This window comes from Pygocentrus nattereri, chromosome 4 (genome assembly GCF_015220715.1).
Source record: "Pygocentrus nattereri isolate fPygNat1 chromosome 4, fPygNat1.pri, whole genome shotgun sequence".
In the NCBI taxonomy this organism is placed as follows: domain Eukaryota; kingdom Metazoa; phylum Chordata; class Actinopteri; order Characiformes; family Serrasalmidae; genus Pygocentrus; species Pygocentrus nattereri.
In genome coordinates, this window is record NC_051214.1 from 255,001 (window position 1) to 275,723 (window position 20,723).

At 47.8% G+C, this 20,723-nt stretch overlaps 1 protein-coding gene across 1 annotated transcript in view; it reads left to right on the forward strand.

Annotated features, from left to right (window-relative positions):
• LOC108416127 (histone deacetylase 2) overlaps positions 1-13,740 on the forward strand; it is a 26,372-nt gene extending 12,632 nt beyond the window's left edge. Inside the window, exons 3-14 of the mRNA XM_017689165.2 lie at positions 15-132; positions 2,327-2,401; positions 5,022-5,160; positions 5,488-5,629; positions 8,745-8,837; positions 9,156-9,264; positions 9,460-9,600; positions 10,209-10,317; positions 10,462-10,592; positions 12,516-12,671; positions 12,960-13,017; positions 13,194-13,740. Coding sequence (XP_017544654.1) covers positions 15-132; positions 2,327-2,401; positions 5,022-5,160; positions 5,488-5,629; positions 8,745-8,837; positions 9,156-9,264; positions 9,460-9,600; positions 10,209-10,317; positions 10,462-10,592; positions 12,516-12,671; positions 12,960-13,017; positions 13,194-13,224 — 1,302 coding nt within the window. The 3' untranslated portion in view covers positions 13,225-13,740. The remainder of the gene's footprint in view (positions 1-14; positions 133-2,326; positions 2,402-5,021; positions 5,161-5,487; positions 5,630-8,744; positions 8,838-9,155; positions 9,265-9,459; positions 9,601-10,208; positions 10,318-10,461; positions 10,593-12,515; positions 12,672-12,959; positions 13,018-13,193) is intronic.
• Positions 13,741-20,723: the final 6,983 nt, after the last annotated feature.

A 20,723-nucleotide genomic window follows, 5' to 3' on the forward strand; every position in this document is an offset into this window, starting at 1 on the left:
CTGTGATGTTCCAGCGTCCTCATAAAGCCACAGCAGAAGAGATGACGAAGTACCACAGCGACGACTACATCAAGTTCCTGCGCTCCATCCGTCCCGATAACATGTCCGAATTCAGCAAACAGATGCAGCGCTGTGAGTCCAAACACACAACGCCACACACACTGCTGTCTTACTCGCACACAGGCATGAATATGGAGGGTTTGCTCTTTCGCCTGGATGTTCCACTGCAGCACTATAAGTTAGCTAGAAATGAAATCTCTTTATGAGCTGCTACTTTTCTACTTCAGCTCCTCTTTTAGCTTTTACTGCAGTCATTATTCCTCTTTCACTTCTCTTTTCTTTTAGGTTGTGTTTAAATGCGGTGCAGTGTTTGTGTAATTAAATCCACCTGCTTAGCTCTTCTTTACAGACTCACCAGCTCAGACTCGCGTGATCAAACTCACCGGCTCAGACTCGCGTGATCAAACTCACCGGCTCAGACTCGCGTGATCAAACTCACCGGCTCAGACTCGCGTGATCAAACTCACCGGCTCAGACTCGCGTGATCAAACTCACCAGCTCGTTAAATACCTAATTAGTGCACACGCGTACCAGCGTGTGGATTATAGTAAAGTGGTAGTTTTAGAGGGAAAGACAGCCTGAAGTGTGAATCAGTTAGACTCCAGATATTTGTGCTAATGCTATTATGTCAGATATGCTAACTCGTTTGTGAAGACATCACCTAAATGTGTCGGTTACCAGAACCAGTTAACCTGCTTCTCATTAAAGTGTTTGGAGGAGTCGTGAAAGATCTGATTTGAGGACCAAATCCAATTTGCCTGCAGTGTGAAATCAGATTTCATGTGTTTTTTCTGTCCAGACTGTTGGAAATCAATCTAGATACGACGGGATGTGACCGGAATCAGATTAGGCCTGCAGTCTGCAGTATGCAGGTGGTTTAGCCCTGTTTTGAAACCTGCCTGCTTCGACAGCTCCATCTGAGACTATTAGCGGTGCGAGTTTTCGTCCTGAACCGTCGCTGTTCGGACGCTGAACCGTCGCTGTTCGGACGCTGAACCGTCGCTGTACGGACGCTGAACCGTCGCTGTTCGGACGCTGAACCGTCGCTGTTCGGACGCTGCAGTTCAGTGTGTCCTGTCGAACAGAGAACCAGACGGTGTGTACGAAGACTGAAGGACGTAATGCAGGACCAAACTTCACAAGCCTAGGTTCCTCCCAGAGCCTTAGGTGGAAGCTGTTAGCAAGTTAGCATAAGTGGTCCGTGGAGGATCCTCTCTCTGCAGCTAGCGCTGAGCGATCCGCCTATTGAGGATTCATAACTCCAGCAGCATCGTAACTCCTGCCCCTGATCAGCGGAGAGGCTGAGGTGCACAGTGAGTGAGAGGTGAGGAAGCAGCTGTCCAGGTCAGTGTAACAGAGGAGGCCTCCCGAGTGGCGCGACCATCTAAGCGTTGACCGATTTCAGGAAGTTTGATCCTCGGTGATGCTACAGTCATCAACAGCACAGTTGTCCTCCTGCTCTCTCTGGGTGGGTAGGATGAACCCTGTCGTGCCCATCACTCAGCATGATGCTGGCTAGTCAGGACTAGTAGGTCTAACTGGGTGTGAGTGAATTGGGGGGGAAGTTTGAGGAAAAATCCTAAAACACAGCTGAAATGACAGGAGTGAGGCTGAAATGACAGGAGTGAGGCTGAAATGACAGGAGTGAGGCGAGTCTGGTCTACACAGCCTGTGGTGTTTCTGCATCTCTGAGCAGATTCAGCACCAACACTTACTGACTCTCCTGCTCCAACTACACAATCAGCCGAACTGCCAGCGCAGATTAGTGAACGTCACTGACTTTCCTGTCAGTAATTTGCATAAAACAGTCATAAATCACAGTGAGTTAAGTGGCAGTGCTGAGCTCGACTATCACAGCAGACTGTTGTGGTGATATTGTGTCCTGTTGGTGTTTGAGAGTCTGTACTGCAGAACCTGTTCTCATCATTAGCATGAGACTCAGTCTTCCCTGCTGTAGTGACTCTCTCTCTCTCTCTCTCTCTCTCTCTCTCTCTCTCTCTCTCTCTCTCTCTCTCTCTCTCTCTCTCTCTGTCTCTGTCTGCCTCTCTCTCTCTGCCTCTCTCTCTCTGCCTCTCTCTCTGCCTCTCTCTCTCTGCCTCTCTCTCTCTCTCTCTCTCTCTCTCTCTCTCTCTCTCTCTCTCTCTCTCTCTCTCTCTCTGCCTCTCTCTCTCTCTCTCTCTCTCTCTCTCTCTCTCTCTCTCTCTCTCTCTCTCTCTCTCTGTCTCTCTCTCTGTCTCTCTGTCTGTCTCTCTCTGTGTGTGTTTAGTTAATGTAGGTGAGGACTGCCCCGTGTTTGATGGGCTGTTTGAGTTCTGTCAGCTCTCCACTGGAGGATCAGCAGGTCAGTGTCTCTATTTGCTGCTCACAGGGTGGGTGGGGAAGGGAGGGGAGAGGTGGGGAAGGGAGGGGAGAGGTGGGGAAGGGAGGGGAGAGGTGGGGAAGAGGGTTACAGAGGTGTGGACTCAAGTCCAACTAGAGTCACAAATTTGATGACTTTAGACTCGACTCAAGAAAAAGTACTTGCAACTTTGATTTCAACACCATGAGTCTGAGTCTGACTCGGACTTGAGCGTCATGACTCGGAAAGACTCGAGACCCAAAGTGAAGAAGTGTGGAGAGTCAGACTGCAGACGGGACTCAGCCTAAACTCCTAAGCTCAGCCTAATCTAAACTCTGTTCAGCTCAGTCGTTTGGGTTCCGCCGTGGGTTAAATTCAGTTCAGACTAGCAGTTGTTTTTAATTGGCTGAGCTGTTTTAGTGCAGAGCCAGTTTTTGTTTTAATCCTGTGTCTCCAGTTTTCCCAAAAATCATCACCAGTTAGCTTCAAATATAACATTATTTTTTAATGAAGTTCAGTGGTGATTCTGAGCTGTGCAGTACGGTAAGCCGGTCGTGGTTTTTTACGTGACGTAGTTTTGTGCTGTAGTTTGTGGGGTACAGGCGGGTGGGTGTGTGTTGATGTACAGCCGTACACTGCTAATGTGCCGTCGTTAAAAGGCTAAAGTGCTGTTACTGTTTTCAGTGTTGTGGCCTTAAATGAGCAAAGAGGGCCGACTGACTTGTTGAGGACTCGAAGATCAGGACTATTGACTTGTGACTCGACTTGAAACTTGAGATTAACCTGTACTGACTTGAATCAAGACTTGACTATCTTGACTTGAGTGTGAAGACTTGAGACTCGTTCCTTCAGCTTGACTTGTTCCACCTCTGAGCATAAAACCTGCAGCAGCTGCACTGTTTCAACACTGTTTACAATGAGCTGAAAACTGGTGGTGGTAGTGGTTGTTATTGTGATTATGGCTGATTTTAATGGTGGTTGTTATTGTGATTATGGCTGATTTTAATGGTGGTTGTTATTGTGATTATGGCTGATTTTAATGGTGGTTGTTATTGTGATTATGACTGATTTTAATGGTGGTTGTTATTGTGATTATGGCTGATTTTAACGGTGGTTGTTATTGTGATTATGGCTGATTTTAACGGTGGTTGTTATTGTGATTATGGCTGATTTTAATGGTGGTTGTTATTGTGATTATGGCTGATTTTAATGGTGGTTGTTATTGTGATTGCGACTGATTTTAACGGTGGTTGTTATTGTGATTATGGCTTATTTTAATGGTGGTTGTTATTGTGATTGTGACTGATTTTAACGGTGGTTGTTATTGTGATTATGGCTGATTTTAACGGTGGTTGTTATTGTGATTATGGCTGATTTTAATGGTGGTTGTTATTGTGATTGTGGCTGATTTTAATGGTGGTTGTTATCGTGATTGTGGCTGATTTTAATGGAGGTTGTTATCGTGATTATGGCTGATTTTAATGGTGGTTGTTATTGTGATTATGGCTGATTTTAACGGTGGTTGTTATTGTGATTGTGACTGATTTTAACGGTGGTTGTTATTGTGATTGTGACTGATTTTAACGGTGGTTGTTATTGTGATTATGGCTGATTTTAATGGTGGTTGTTATTGTGATTATGACTGATTTCAATGGTGGTTGTTATTGTGATTATGGCTGATTTTAATGGTGGTTGTTATTGTGATTATGGCTGATTTTAATGGTGGTTGTTATCGTGATTATGGCTGATTTTAATGGTGGTTGTTATCGTGATTATGGCTGATTTTAATGGTGGTTGTTATCGTGATTATGGCTGATTTTAATGGTGGTTGTTATCGTGATTATGGCTGATTTTAATGGTGGTTGTTATCGTGATTATGGCTGATTTTAATGGTGGTTGTTATTGTGATTATGACTGATTTTAATGGTGGTTGTTATTGTGATTATGGCTGATTTTAATGGTGGTTGTTATCGTGATTATGGATGATTTTAATGGTGGTTGTGATTGTGACTGATTTTAATGGTGGTTGTGATTGTGACTGATTTTAATGGTGGTTGTGATTGTGATTGTGACTGATTTTAATGGTGGTTGTTATTGTGATTATGGCTGATTTTAATGGTGGTTGTTATTGTGATTATGGCTGATTTTAATGGTGGTTGTTATTGTGATTATGGCTGATTTTAATGGTGGTTGTGATTGTGACTGATTTTAATGGTGGTTGTGATTGTGATTGTGACTGATTTTAATGGTGGTTGTTATCGTGATTGTGGCTGATTTTAATGGTGGTTGTTATCGTGATTATGGCTGATTTTAATGGTGGTTGTGATTGTGATTATGGCTGATTTTAATGGTGGTTGTGATTGTGACTGATTTTAATGGTGGTTGTGATTGTGATTGTGACTGATTTTAATGGTGGTTGTGATTGTGATTGTGACTGATTTTAATGGTGGTTGTGATTGTGATTATGGCTGATTTTAATGGTGGTTGTTATTGTGATTATGGCTGATTTCAATGGTGGTTGTTATTGTGATTGTGACTGATTTTAATGGTGGTTGTTATCGTGATTATGGCTGATTTTAATTGTGGTTGTTATTGTGATTATGACTGTGATTGTGTTTTGTAGCCGGTGCTGTGAAGCTGAACAGACAGCAGACTGATATCGCTGTAAACTGGGCCGGTGGTCTTCACCACGCTAAGAAATCTGAGGCATCAGGTTTCTGCTACGTAAACGACATCGTACTGGCTATCCTGGAGCTGCTGAAGTAAGCCCCGCCCCTCTGTGCTTTGATTGGTGACTCAGTCACAGCATCTGTGTTTGGGCATTAATGCAGTGTATAAAATGATAAAGGTATGAAAATAAATGAATTCAAAATTCAAATGAAAAAGTATTTTGTAAAAATAAAAGTTCTTGATAAGCCTGAGATCATCTCTCAAATCTGCAGTGATCAATCAGATCAGTGAGTTCTGAGGGTGGAATAGATCGGATGGAACAAACTGGCTTTCAAGTCTTGGTTCTAGATTTGGGTTCTGGTATGTGGTGTCTGTAGAGTTGAGAGTTCTGACTGTTGGTGCACTGCTGTTTCTCTCAGGTACCACCAGAGGGTGCTGTATATCGATATTGATATTCACCACGGCGACGGAGTGGAGGAGGCGTTCTACACCACTGACCGCGTCATGACCGTTTCCTTCCACAAATACGGAGAGTACTTCCCCGGAACCGGAGACCTGCGGGTACTCTCTCTCTCTCTCTCTCTCTCTCTCTCTCTCTCTCTCTCTCTCTCTCTCTCTCTCTCTCTCTCTACCTCTCTACCTCTCTACCTCTCCCTCTCTCTCTCCTCTCTCACTTCCCCCCTCTCTCTCTCTCTCTCTCTCTCTGTCTGTCTCTCTCTCTCTCTCTCTCTACCTCTCTACCTCTCCCTCTCTCTCTCCTCTCTCACTTCCTCTCTGTCTGTCTCTCTCTCTCTCTCTCTCTCTACCTCTCTACCTCTCCCTCTCTCTCTCTCTCTCTCACTTCCTCTCTGTCTGTCTCTGTCTCTCTCTCTCTCTCTCTCTCTGTCTGTCTGTCTGTCTCTCTCTCTCTCTCTCTCTCTGTCTGTCTGTCTGTCTCTCTCTCTCTCTCTCTCTCTCTCTGTCTGTCTGTCTGTCTGTCTGTCTCTCTCTCTCTCTCTCTCTCTCTCTCTCTCTCTCTCTCTCTCTCTCTCTCTCTCTCTCTCTCTCACTTCCCCTCTCTCTCTCTCTCTCTCTCTCTCTCTCTCTCTCTCTCTCACTTCCCCTCTCTCTCTCTCTCTGTCTCTCTCTCTCTCTTTCTCTCTCTCTCCCTCTCTCTGTCTCTCTGTCTCTCTCTCTCTCTCTCTCTCTCTCTCTGTGTGTGCTCAGCAGTGTGTGTACTCAGCTGTGTGTGTGTGTGTGTGTGCTCAGCAGTGTGTGTGTGTGCTCAGCAGTGTGTTTTTGTGTGTGTGTGTGTGTGTGTGCTCAGCAGTGTGTGTGTGTGTGCTCAGCAGTGTGTTTTTGTGTGTGTGTGTGTGTGCTCAGCTGTGTGTGTGTGTGCTCAGCTGTGTGTGTGTGTGTGTGTGCTCAGCAGTGTGTGTGTGTGTGCTCAGCAGTGTGTGTGTGTGTGTGTGTGTGTGTGTGTGTGTGTGCTCAGCAGTGTGTGTGTGTGTGTGTGTGTGTGTGCTCAGCAGTGTGTGTGTGTGTGTGCTCAGCAGTGTGTGTGTGTGTGCGCTCAGCAGTGTGTGTGTGTGTGTGTGCGCTCAGCAGTGTGTGTGTGTGTGTGCGCTCAGCAGTGTGTGTGTGTGTGTGTGTGCGCTCAGCTGTGTGTGTGTGTGTGCGCTCAGCAGTGTGTGTGTGTGTGTGTGTGTGCGCTCAGCAGTGTGTGTGTGTGTGTGTGTGTGCGCTCAGCAGTGTGTGTGTGTGCGCTCAGCAGTGTGTGTGTGTGTGCGCTCAGGTGTGTGTGTGTGCGCTCAGGTGTGTGTGTGTGCGCTCAGGTGTGTGTGTGTGTGTGTGCGCGCTCAGGTGTGTGTGTGTGTGTGTGCGCGCTCAGGTGTGTGTGTGTGTGTGTGCGCGCTCAGGTGTGTGTGTGTGTGCGCGCTCAGGTGTGTGTGTGTGTGCGCGCTCAGCAGTGTGTGTGTGTGCGCGCTCAGCAGTGTGTGTGTGTGTGTGCTCAGGTGTGTGTGTGTGCGCTCAGGTGTGTGTGTGTGCGCTCAGGTGTGTGTGTGTGTGTGCGCGCTCAGGTGTGTGTGTGTGTGTGTGCGCGCTCAGCAGTGTGTGTGTGTGCGCGCTCAGCAGTGTGTGTGTGTGTGCGCTCAGCAGTGTGTGGGTGTGTGTGTGCGCGCTCAGGTGTGTGTGTGCGCGCTCAGGTGTGTGTGTGTGTGCTCAGCAGTGTGTGTGTGTGTGTGTGTGCTCAGCAGTGTGTGTGTGTGTGTGTGCTCAGCAGTGTGTGTGTGTGTGTGTGCTCAGCAGTGTGTGTGTGTGTGTGTGTGTGTGTGCGCTCAGCTGTGTGTGTGTGTGTGTGTGTGCGCTCAGCAGTGTGTGTGTGTGTGTGTGTGTGTGCTCAGCAGTGTGTGTGTGTGTGTGTGCTCAGCAGTGTGTGTGTGTGTGTGTGTGCGCTCAGCAGTGTGTGTGTGCGCTCAGGTGTGTGTGTGTGCGCTCAGCAGTGTGTGTGTGTGTGTGTGTTCAGGTGTGTGTGTGTGTGTGTTCAGGTGTGTGTGTGTGTGTGCTCAGCAGTGTGTGTGTGTGTGTGCTCAGCAGTGTGTGTGTGTGTGCGCTCAGGTGTGTGTGTGTGCGCTCAGCAGTGTGTGTGTGTGTGTGTGTGTGTGTGTGCGCTCAGCAGTGTGTGTGTGTGTGCGCTCAGCAGTGTGTGTGTGTGTGTGTGCGCTCAGCAGTGTGTGTGTGTGTGTGTGTGCGCTCAGCAGTGTGTGTGTGTGTGTGTGTGTGTGCGCTCAGCAGTGTGTGTGTGTGTGTGTGCGCTCAGCAGTGTGTGTGTGTGCTCTCAGGTGTGTGTGTGTGCGCTCAGCAGTGTGTGTGTGTGTGTGTGCTCAGCAGTGTGTGTGTGTGTTCAGGTGTGTGTGTGTGTGTGCGCTCAGCAGTGTGTGTGTGTGTGTGTGTTCAGGTGTGTGTGTGTGTGTGTGTGTGCTCAGCAGTGTGTGTGTGCGCTCAGCAGTGTGTGTGTGTGCGCTCAGCAGTGTGTGTGTGTGTGTGTGTGCGCTCAGCAGTGTGTGTGCGCTCAGCAGTGTGTGTGTGTGTGTGTGTGCGCTCAGCAGTGTGTGTGTGTGTGTGTGTGTGTGCGCTCAGCAGTGTGTGTGTGTGTGCGCTCAGCAGTGTGTGTGTGTGTGTGTGTGTGCGCTCAGCAGTGTGTGTGTGTGTGCGCTCAGCAGTGTGTGTGTGTGTGTGTGCGCTCAGCAGTGTGTGTGTGTGTGTGTGTGTGTGCGCTCAGCAGTGTGTGTGTGCGCTCAGGTGTGTGTGTGTGCGCTCAGGTGTGTGTGTGTGCGCTCAGGTGTGTGTGTGTGTGTGCGCTCAGGTGTGTGTGTGTGCGCTCAGGTGTGTGTGTGTGTGTGCTCAGCTGTGTGTGTGTGTGTGTGCTCAGCTGTGTGTGTGTGTGTGTGCTCAGCAGTGTGTGTGTGTGTGTGTGTGTGTGTGCTCAGCAGTGTGTGTGTGTGTGTGTGTGTGCTCAGCAGTGTGTGTGTGTGTGCGCTCAGCAGTGTGTGTGTGTGTGTGCGCTCAGCAGTGTGTGTGTGTGTGTGCGCTCAGCAGTGTGTGTGTGTGTGTGTGTGTGCGCTCAGCAGTGTGTGTGTGTGCTCAGCTGTGTGTGTGTGTGCTCAGCAGTGTGTGTGTGTGTGTGTGTGCACAGGATATCGGAGCAGGGAAGGGAAAATACTACGCTGTGAATTTCCCTCTGAGAGACGGAATTGATGACGAATCCTATGAGCAGATCTTCAAACCGGTGAGTTCACTGATCAGAACCACAGCCCACAAACAAAACAACAAATCGGTTCTCTCTGAGCAGAACCCACTTTTCATCCTATAATGCCCATTTTCACTGTTCCTAATTATATTTTTCAGCTTTACTGTAATAGATTTACTGCTTCAATGTTCCAAAACACATTGTTCTTCAGACTGTTCATCTCTTTTCGCTCTGAAACGGCCTGTTAGAGCTGCTGTGTCGTTAGAGCTGCTGTGTGCTCTGACTGGTCTGTTAGTCAACATTTGACTCAATAAACTGTTTGTGTGTATTTCTGTGCGTGCGTGCGTGTGTGTGCAGGTGATGGCAAAGGTGATGGAGATGTATCAGCCCAGTGCTGTGGTTCTGCAGTGTGGAGCAGATTCTCTCTCTGGAGACAGACTGGGCTGCTTCAACCTCACCATCCGCGGTACAGCCTCACAATGACCTCCCTATCCACAGTACAACCTCATACCCACCTCACATTGACTTCACAATGATCCTCACACCAGCCTCAGATCAGCCTCACAACAACCTCACACTGACCTCACAACACCCTGACTGACCTCACACTAAACTCATTCTTACCTCAGACTGACCTCAAACAACCCCCCCCTGTCTGTAGGTCATGCTAAGTGTGTGGAGTATATGAAGTCGTTTAATCTGCCGTTGCTGATGTTGGGTGGGGGAGGTTATACTATCCGTAACGTGGCACGCTGTTGGACCTACGAGACCGCCGTGGCTCTAGACACAGACATCCCTGACGGTACGGTGTGTGGGAGTGTTTGGTGAGGAGCTTTGAGTGTTTAGGTGTGTGGGAGTGTTTGGTGAGGAGCTCCGAGTGTTTAGGTGTGTGGGAGTGTTTGGTGAGGAGCTCCGAGTGTTTAGGTGTGTGGGAGAGTTTGGCGAGGAGCTCCGAGTGTTTAGGTGTGTGGGAGTGTTTGGCGAGGAGCTCCGAGTGTTTAGGTGTGTGGGAGTGTTTGGCGAGGAGCTCCGAGTGTTTAGGTGTGTGGGAGTGTTTGGTGAGGAGCTCCGAGTGTTTAGGTGTGTGGGAGTGTTTGGCGAGGAGCTCCGAGTGTTTAGGTGTGTGGGAGAGTTTGGTGAGGAGCTCCGAGTGTTTAGGTGTGTGGGAGTGTTTGGCGAGGAGCTCCGAGTGTTTAGGTGTGTGGGAGTGTTTGGTGAGGAGCTCCGAGTGTTTAGGTGTGTGGGAGTGTTTGGCGAGGAGCTCCGAGTGTTTAGGTGTGTGGGAGTGTTTGGCGAGGAGCTCCGAGTGTTTAGGTGTGTGGGAGTGTTTGGTGAGGAGCTCCGAGTGTTTAGGTGTGTGGGAGTGTTTGGTGAGGAGCTCTTTCCTCAGTGGGGTGTTTGTGTCCACAGAGCTGCCGTATAACGATTACTTTGAGTACTTTGGGCCGGACTTCAAACTGCACATCAGTCCATCCAACATGACCAACCAGAACACACAGGAGTACATGGACAAGATCAAGTGAGAACCTCTCCTCAAACCCTGCAGTAACGTCCCTCTAGAAACGAGCTCTGTTCTCTCTACACTAAAGATCAGTGCTGAGAACAGAACGCTGAGTGGTGGGTTCATGATCCAGACTGTGATGTCTGTTTTTTGGTTTTTCAGACAGCGGCTATTTGAGAACCTGCGGATGCTCCCTCATGCTCCCGGGGTTCAGATGCAGGTCATTCCGGAGGATAGCATTCCGGATGATACGGTGGATGAGGACACTGAGGATCCAGACAAACGAATGTCCAGTAAGAAACACAAATACAGCAGTTTCTAAATGTACAAACCATCGTAATTTATTGGGGGGGGAAGATATTAGTGGAGTTACATATACACTCACTGGTCACTTCATGAAGTCCACCTCCTTGTTTCTACGCTCTCTGTCCACTTTATCAGCTCCACTGACCGTACAGACTGTAGTCCATCTGTTTCTCTGATACTCTGTTACCCTGTTCTTCAGTGGTCAGGACCCCCATGGACCCTCACAGAGCAGGTACTGTTTGGGTGGTGGCTCACTCTCAGCACTGCATTAACACTGACGTGCTGGTGGTGTGTTAGTGTGTGTTGTGCTGGTCTGAGTGGATCAGACACAGCAGTGCTGCTGGAGTTTTTAAACACCTCAGTGTCGCTGCTGGACTGAGAATAGTCCACTAACCAAAAATATCCAGTGGCCAGCGTCCTGTGGGCAGCGTGCTGTGACCACTGATGAAGGACTAGAGGATGACCAACACAAACTGTGCAGCAGCAGATGAGCTGTCGTCTCTGACTTTACATCTACAAGGTGGGAGTGTCTAATAGAGTGGACAGTGAGAGTGAGAGAAACAGATGGACTATGCTCTGTAACTGTAGAACTACAGAGCGAAACTAAATGGTCAGTAGAGCTGATTAAATGGACAGTGAGATTTGAAACAGAGTAACTCCAGAGTAATTTGTTCATTGAGAAATCATGGCAGGGAAGAAGCTCCTGGTCAGAATGTCCAGAGATTTCCAACTCCAACCCAAATTACAGGAGGTTCTATCACCCCCAGATGCCGTGTTGGTACATTTCATTGGTCATCAGAGACCTTCATTGTTTACGCGCAGCGGTGATGTTAGTAAAGAAGAGAGTGTTGGCAAATCTGGTCCAGGCTGTGACCTTCAGGCCATTAAACACATCCTGGCTCCAGCTTATCATCTAGCTGGACTTCAGTCACGTGTCATACAGGCTTGACTTTTCGGTCTGGACCCGAACACAGCCCGCGAACGTTCTGTCCGAGCTCAACCCTAACCAGTGGCGCCAACACCCGTCATTAGAGCGCAGATCAATTCAACACAGCACAGTGTAAACTGATGCATGCTGTGATAAAATACTGACCTGTCCATAATTCAGTTTAAAGTTCTCTTTAGAACAGCATCTCGGTCGTCTGGACAAACCGCCGTTACAACCCTGCGAATTCCTTCCACACAGAGAGAAAAGAGCACGTCCACCCTAATTTATGAGTCCAGATAGGGTCACAGTAGCTGCTTCTAGGGTAGCTTGGAGATATAATCCCTCCAGCGGTTCCTAGGACGACTGTGGGGTCTCATCTCAGTAGGTTGTGCCTGGTAAACCCCCATCGGCAGGCATCCAGGGGGACTTCCTAATCAGACACACAAACCACCTCAACTGGCTCCTCTCAGTGTGGAGTAGCTCTGAGTTCCTCCCGGATGACCGAGCTCCTCACCCTGTCAGTAGAGTGTAGCTGCCACCATGCGGAGCAGCTCATTTCTGCCGCTCATGTCCGTGATCTCATTCTTTAGGTCATTACTCACAGCTCATGACCACAGGTGAGGGTGGGGATGTGGCTCAGCTCCCTCTTCACCACCACAGGCTAGTGCAGTGACCGCATCACTGCTGCCGCCTGTCCTAGCCTGCGGCTCATCTCATCATCCCCCTACCCATCACTCGTCAACAAGACCCTGAGATACTTAAACTCCTCCCCCTGGGGCAGGACCTCTCTCTTCACCTGTAGGGGGCATGACCTCCTTTTCCCTTGATGTGCTGTATAGCAGGCCTGTGTCGTGATGACACCAGTGATGTGACTGAATCTCATATCACAGGTGACCTTACTGGTTCTGTAACCACTACATACGTGTATATATCACCTACATGGACCTCACATAAAACATATCTCCTCTGTGTGCGTGTGTAGTCCGTGCGTCCGATAAGAGGATCGCGTGTGATGAAGAGTTCTCCGACTCGGAGGACGAGGGAGAAGGAGGGAGGAGGAACGTCACCAACCACAAAAAAGGAGCCAAGCGCGCTCGGGTGGAGGAGGAGAAGAAAGAAGGAGAGGAGAAGAAAACCGGTAAGAGAACCGAATCAATAAGAGAACTCACTGTCTAGAGGACCATACTCTTTAGAGAACCAAGCCTTTAGAGAACGCCACTGTTTACAGAACCTACAGTTTAGAAAATCCACCTTTCAGAGAACTCAGAGCTGAGGACCTCCTATGTACAGAACCTACTGTTTAGAGAACCTGCTGCTTTAGAGCAGAACCCTGTGGTAATCACTGGTGAATAACTGGACTGGTTACTGATTATTGACGATGAGCCGGACGCTGCGGTGTTGGAGCTGATCTCTCTGTGTGTTTCAGAGGTGAAGGAGGAGGAGAAGGTGAAGGAGGGCAGCTCAGAGAAGCATGAGTCTAAAAGGTAAACAGAGAGGGTAACCAGACAAACAGTTTACACACCTTTAACTAAGAGACCAAGAGTAACAGCACAGTAAATACAGTGATGGTGATGATGATGATGAGCGCAGGTCTGAACACACGATGATGGGAAGCTGTGACACTGAACGTGATGTAACATACAAAACTTTCATCTTACAGCGTGAAGACTGAACAGACGAGCAGTGCATGAAAACGACCACCAGAGGGCGCACTCACTCACTCACTCACACACACACACACTCATTCACACACACACACACACACATACATTCTTTTCCTTGCTCTTTGTATCTCTCTCTCCCTCTGTCTCTCTCTGTACCTCTTGCTCTCTCTAGCGCCCCCTCCTGGACTCCACACCCATAAGCATTATATTTATTACTGTGATTGAGAGTGAGTGAATGTGTGTGAGAGTGTGTGTGTGTCAGTGTTTGTGTGTGAGGGAGTGTGTATGCGTGTGAAAGTGTGAGTGAGTGTCAGAGTGTGAGAGTGAGTGAGGGAGTGTGTGTGTGTTACTCTGTAGGAGTCCCTCCACACCAGCAGGGGGCGTGTTTTGTCTCTCTGTCTTTTGTCTCTTTCTGAATAGTTTGTACTGCAGCTTTAGGGAAGATGTGGATGTTGGTTTAGTAGCACAGTCGGTGATGAAACTCCAGATTTGTTTAAATTTGATATTTTGCATTTGCATATTAAAGCGTTTTATACTGCCGGAGTCTCTGAGCTGTTCATTGGTGTGAGAGTGTAAATAATCCTAAACAGCAGGTCCGTCAGCTTCGGGTCAAACGGAGATGACCCGGTACCGCTTCACTACTAACACCTGAGAACACACTCCGTGTTTATAGAGCAGCTAAAGGTGGACCCTAGTTGCTCAGCTCTGAAGGTGGTCTGAGCTCTGTGCCTTCACTGTGGTGGTCTGAGCTCTGTGCCTTCACTGTGGTGGTCTGAGCTCTGTGCCTTCACTGTGGTGGTCTGAGTGTTTTATTAAATCTGTGTAGCAGATTCAACAGTAACTGTATTAACACCTGTGTCTGGAGGGGACGTGTAAACTTATTCACACTCAGCAGAGAGTTAGACCAGACAAACTTTTACACAGCTATGCTTTTAGTCACGGTCACCAGACTAGTGTCCAGTTTTAATGATGAATGGACAGAAAAAAGTACAGCACCTCACTGAGCTACACTCTAGAAGACGGTTCTTTCAGGGTTCTTCAGTAAAGGAATTGGTTCTATGTAGAAAAAGATTATACAAACCACCAACTTAACATATCGTGTCAGTTGTAGAACCCTTTTTAGTGCTATATAGAACCCTTTTCAAAGGTTCTACACAGAACCATATACAACACATTCTCCATCAGTCTGAAGAGCCCTTTCATGATACAAAGAACCATTTGCAAAAGCATGCAAAAGGTTCTTTGAGTGTTGATAGTTCTGTACAGATACATTCGCTTTGCTAAAGAACCCTGGAAGAACCATGATTGACTTTCCATAGCACCAAAGAGGTTCTGCTGTTGTTATAAACTTGATGTGAAAGTAGCAGGACCCTCTGGTGCTAGATAGATAAAAGAGATTTAAATATATGCCAAACAATTCTTCTTCTTCTTCTTCTTCTTCTTTCGGCTGCTCCCTTTAGGGGTCGCCACAGCGGATCATCTGCCTCCATCTTGCCCTATCCACTGCCTCCTCTACTTTCACACCAACCATCTCCATGTCCACCTTCACTACATCCATAAACCTTCTCTGAGGTCTACCTCTTCTCCTTCTACCCGGCAGCTCCATCTCCAACATTCTTTGACCAATATATCCACTATTCCTCCTCAACACATGTCCAAACCATCTCAACCTGGCCTCTCTGGCTTTATCTCCAAACTGCTCCACCTTCACTGTCCCTCTGATCTGCTCAGTTCTAATCTTGTCCATCCTCGTCACTCCCAACGAAAATCTCAGCATCTTCATCTCCGCCACCTCCAGCTCAGCCTGCCACAGTCTCCAAACCGTCCATCATAGCAGGACGCACTGCTGTCTTGTAGACCTTCCCTTTCACTCTTGCTGCTATCCTTCTGTCACACATCAGCCCTGACACCCGTCTCCACCCACTCCATCCTGCCTGCACCCTCTTCTTCACCTCTTTTCTACACTGTCCATTGCTCTGGATGGTTGACCCAAGATATTTGAAGTCATCCACCTTTACGACCTCTACTCCTTGCATCTTCACCTTTCCACCTGCCTCCCTCTCATTCACACACATGTATTCCATCTTGTCTCTACTGACCTTCATTCCTCTCCTCTCCAGTGCAAACCTCCACCTCTCCAGATTCTCTTCCACCTGCTCTCTACTCTCACCACAGATTACAATGTCATCTGCGAACATCATGGTCCATGGAGCCTCCTGCCTGACCTCATCTGTCAACCTGTCCATCACCATTGCAAACAAGAAGGGGCTCAAAGCTGATCCCTGATGTAACCCCACCTTCACCTCGAAACCATTTGTCACTCCAACTGCACACCTCACCACTGTCTCACTATCCTCATACATGTCCTGCACCACCCTAACATACTTTTCAGCTACACCTGATTTCCTCATACAGTAGCACAGTTCCTGTCTTGGCACCCTATCATCTGCCTTCTCTAGATCCACAAAGACACAATGCAGCTCCTTCTGACCTTCTCTGTACTTCTCTACCAACACTCTCAACGCAAAAATTGCATCTGAAACCAAACTGCTGCTCACTGATCTGAACCTCTCGCCTCAGCCTTGCTTCAACAACTCTTTCCCATACCTTCATGGCGTGGCTCATCAACTTTATACCACTGTAGTTACTGCAGCTCTGCACATCACCCTTGTTCTTAAAAATGGGGACCAGTGCACTGCTTCTCCACTCATCAGGCATCCTCTCACTCTCCAGGATTTTGTTAAACAACCTGGTTAAAAAGTCCACTGGCTTCTCTCCTAAACATCTCCATACCTCCACAGGTCTGTCATCTGGACCAACTGCCTTTCCATTCTTCATCCTTTTTAAAGCTGCCCTCACTTCCACCTTACTAATTCTCTGCACTTCCCGATCCTCTATCTCTCCCCCGTTGTCCTCCTCTCTCTCTCGTTTTCCTCATTCATTAGTTCTTCAAAGTCCTCCTTCCATCTACTCATCACTCTCTGTTCACTCACTAGTACATTTCCCTCTCTATCCTTTATCAGCCTAACCTGCTGTACATCCTTTCCAGCTCTATCTCTCTGTTTAGCCAAGCGATACAAGTCCTTTACTCCTTCTTTACTGTCCAGCCTCTCATACAGCTCATCATAGGCCTGAGCCTTTGCCTTTGCCACCATTCTTTTCGCTATGCGACTAGCCTCACAGCACTCCTGCCTACTTCCTTCATCTCTCTGGTTATCCCACTTTTTCTTAGCTGCCTTCTTCTTCTGAATACTCTCCTGGACTTCCTCATTCCACCACCAACTTTCCTTGTCTTCTTTCCTCTGACCAGACGAAACACCCAACACATTCCTGCCAGTTTCTCTCACCACCTTAGCTGTAGTTTCCCAGTCCTCAGGCAGCTCCTCACTGCCCCCAAGGGCCTGTTGCAATTTTCCCTGAACTGCCTGCAACCATCCTCCTCCTTCAGCTTCCACCATCTAATCTTTGGCTCTGTCTTCACTCTCTTCCTCTTCTCTGTTTCTAATCTCATTCTACAGACAACCACCCTATGCTGCCTTGCTACACTTTCCCCTGGTACCACTTTACAATCTCCAATCTCCTTTAGGTGGCATCTCCTGCTAAGGATATAATCCACCTGTGTGCACCTCCCTCCACTCTTGTATGTCACCCTGTGTTCTTCTTCTGAAAATACGTGTTCACCACAGCCGTTTCCATTCTCTTCACAAAATCTACAACCATCTGACCTTCCGCATTTCTGTCTTTCACACCATACATACCCAGCACCTCTTCATCCCCTCTGTTCCCTTCACCAACATGTCCATTGAAGTCTGCACCAATCACCAATCTCTCCTCTCTAGGGACACCATCTACCACTTCATCCATCTTACTCCAGAATTCCTCTTTCTCCTCTAACTGACAACCAACCTGTGGTGCTTATGAACTGACCACATTCAAAATCACACCATCAACCTCCAACTTCAGGCTCATGATCCTGTCTGACACTCTCTTTACATCCAGAACACTTTTCCCAAGCTGTTCCTTTAGGATTATCCCTACTCCGTTTCTCTTCCTCTCTACACCATGATAGAACAGTTTGAATCCACCTCCAATGTTCCTGGCCTTGCTTCCTTTCCATCTGGTCTCCTGGACACAGAGGCAGAACATTCATCAGTCTGGAGAACTGAGTTGCCATGCAGAGATTAGATTTTTCAGGGTTCTATGCAGAGCAGTTATCTTCAGTAAAGAACCCTTGAAGAAGCGTCTGTTAGTGTTCTGTATGTACTGAACCATCGTGTGATCAGTAAAGATGGACAGTTTTGACGTTATTACAGTAGTTATATCTGTGTAATAAAACCCGCCGACGCGTCGTGTTAACGGGGCGGATCTGATGAAGGCTGTTGGTGCTGTTGTTCAGTCACAACTGCAGATTTGAAAACAAACAGCTGCAGCTGGTGCCGTTTCCTCCTCCTCCACTGGGAGGCGCTGCTGTTCCACTTCTTTTGTTCATGTGCATTTTTCAAACTTTCTCATTGTGGAGTCTCTATGGTTACCAGCTCTGCCGGTCTGCCTGCCTGTCTGTGTTAGTCTGTCTGTGTATTTGTGTGTTTGTCTGTCTGTGTTTGTGTGTGTGTCTGTCTGTGTGTTTGTCTGTCTGTCTGTGTCTGCCTCTCTGTGTTTGTCTGTCTGCGTCTGCCTCTCTGTGTTTGTCTGTCTGCGTCTGCCTCTCTGTGTTTGTCTGTCTGTGTCTGCCTCTCTGTGTGTTTGTCTGCCTGTTTGTGTGTTTGTCTGTCTGTGTTAGTCTCTGTGTTTGTCTGTGTTACTCTGTGTGTTTGTTAGTCTGTCTGTGTGTGTGTGTGTGTGTGTGTGTGTGTGTGTGTGTGTCTGTGTGTCTGTCTGTGTGTTTTGTCTGTCTGTGTTAGTCTGTGTGTGTGTTAGTCTGTCTGTGTGTGTGTGTCTGTCTGTGTTAGTCTGTGTGTTAGTCTGTGTGTCTGTCTGTGTGTCTGTGTTTCTGTGTCTGTCTGTCTGTGTGTCTGTCTGTCTGTCTGTGTGTGTTTCTGTGTCTGTCTGTCTGTCTGTGTCTGGTCAGTGGTCATTTTCTGGTTACTGTATATAAAGCACCCACATATGTTGACGTGGTCCTTGTGGTCTTGTTTGGTCTTCGTCCCCCTGCAGGGCCGTATCTGCAGTAACGGTGATTTGAGCTCCATGGGGGCGGAGCCTTATTAATGATGTAATCAGCAGTATGAGAGTCGTAAATTCACTTTCCTCCACGCTCAGATCTCACAGTCTCCTCCATCACTTACAGCAGCTGCCCTTTATTAATGTGTTATTACTGTTCATTAATGATTTTACTGCAGGGTCCTTCATGACACCTACATCAGCATGTCATGATACCTGACATAACCCTACATAACAGTTTATTAATGCTTCTTCCAGCAGGCGCCATCCGTCGTAAAGGCTGCTTCAGCTGACTGATTAAGATCAGCGAAAGCAGCGACGCGGGTCGGAATAAGCGTTCATAAACGTTTCTATAGGTTATGTCAGACTCGTGATGAGCTGATTGTAGGTATATGAACAGAACCTTACAGTAAATATGTTACCATGATATCTGTGTTTATTCACTTTATTAATGGTTGAAACTTTAATTAATAAACACTTTATAAGCATCTTCACCTAAACTCCTATCAGTCCCTCCCAGGAAAACATGCCGTCACATGTGAGTAAACTTGGTTTTTGCCTTCTATCACATGATTACGTGTGATAACGTGCTTCACTTCGCGTGTGATTCCGCGTGAGTCGCAAGAAAACGCAGCTTTACATACTGTAGACACGTGTGGGATACGTGTGACTCTTCTGGAAAGGGGCAAACAGGCATGAACTCTCCGAAATGAACCTTTCATACTCCATAGAAACGGGCCTGAGCCTCGGCGAGGCCACAGGAGTGACCCTCCCTCTCACTCTCATTACACTCAGCAGAAAAACAATCACAACAGCATCATAACCAGCAGCCTGGAGCTCCGTGTTGCCATGGTAACCTCAGCTAACTGGAACTGACTAGAGTCACACTCTTCTTTACCGGCGTGTTGGTAGAGGTGCTCGGCCAGAGTGGACAGCGTTCGGTCGATTAATGAACAGTGTAATGTTTTACTCTCGGTCAGCGCTTTATTGCGGTCACCTCATTAAACAGGACGCTGGTTTTTAGTGTAAGAACGCCTGTTTGACTCTTTACAGAGTAAGTAGTGCTTGTCGTGGCTTTGCCTAATGAACAGTGAGGCGAGGTCTCGTGTTTATTTACCCCACACAGTTAAAACTACCAGGCGGTTTGGCTGGGAATAAATCACTGTTGTTCAGGCTCAAGTGCTTGTGGTAAATTCAGAGATTCATAAAGGTTTGAATAAAAGTAACGATGATGATAAAACATTCTGAGCTTATAACAGGTGAGCGTGGGGTGGGGGGGGTTTCCCCTCTGCGCAGCCCTTAGTGCCTCATGGTGGGAGCTCCTGTGTTGGGGGCAGAGCCCAGTTGTAGAACCTGATCTTGTCGTCTCCTCTTACGCGGCTCACAGTTCTCAGACCGAACTGTGAGAACGTGATCTGCAGGTGTGGGACGTTCCTCTGTGCTGCTGTATTCAGAGCCACTCTCTGACATCATCACTGCGTATTAGATGTCAGGGTGGTACCCTGGGGGAGGGGCGCGGGGGGCTGTAGAGAAAGCTCCGGAAGGCCCCCTTATTGTTCAGGCTCCTCTGGTATCAAATTAAACGGGTCACTAAGAGAGAGAGAGTAAGAGAGAGCGTGAGAGAGACAGACAGACAGGGAGAGACAGTAAGAGAGAGATGGGGAGAGAGAGAGACAGAAAGAGAGAGAGAGAGACAGAAAGAGAGACAGAGAGCTAATCAACATACAACCCCCCCCCCCCCCCTTTGACAGCTGGGCTGGTTTTCCACACGGGTCCAGTGTAAATTACTGCACTTCCCACTGAAGGAAAACTGGATCAACATCTGCACCGTGGTTCAGTCCAAATACAAGACCTGTGTGTGATCCTAGACTGCAGCCCTGCTGAAAACCCAGTTCTGTAGTGTGATTTGTCTTTTTAATGGGTTGATATTACAGTGTAAAGGACTCTAGTGGTTTAACAGGTCTTGAAATGCATTTAATGGTTTCCTAATGGGATCTAAAGGTGTTCTACAAGTAGTTAGTGACCTTTATATTAACCTACTAACTCAACTCCTGTTAGAAAGCATTCTGTTTTAATCCTAATGGTTTCTAATGGTCTTTTCAGGCAGGACTCATTTTTACCTTTTATACCCCAAACTGGTCAAACCGGTACGTCAGACTGCCTCGCTGACGTTCTACAGACTCTCTTCAGATCTAATCACACGGCCTGGACCTCTTCCTTCATTAGCGCACCTGCTAACATTTAGTAGTGCTAATGCTAATGCTAATGCTCAGCAGGTCCAGAGTTCATGTCGTGTGTTTGGTCACAAAAACACCCCCCCCCACCCCAAACCCCGCCCCCCAGTTGTAAATAAAGGAGACCAGATG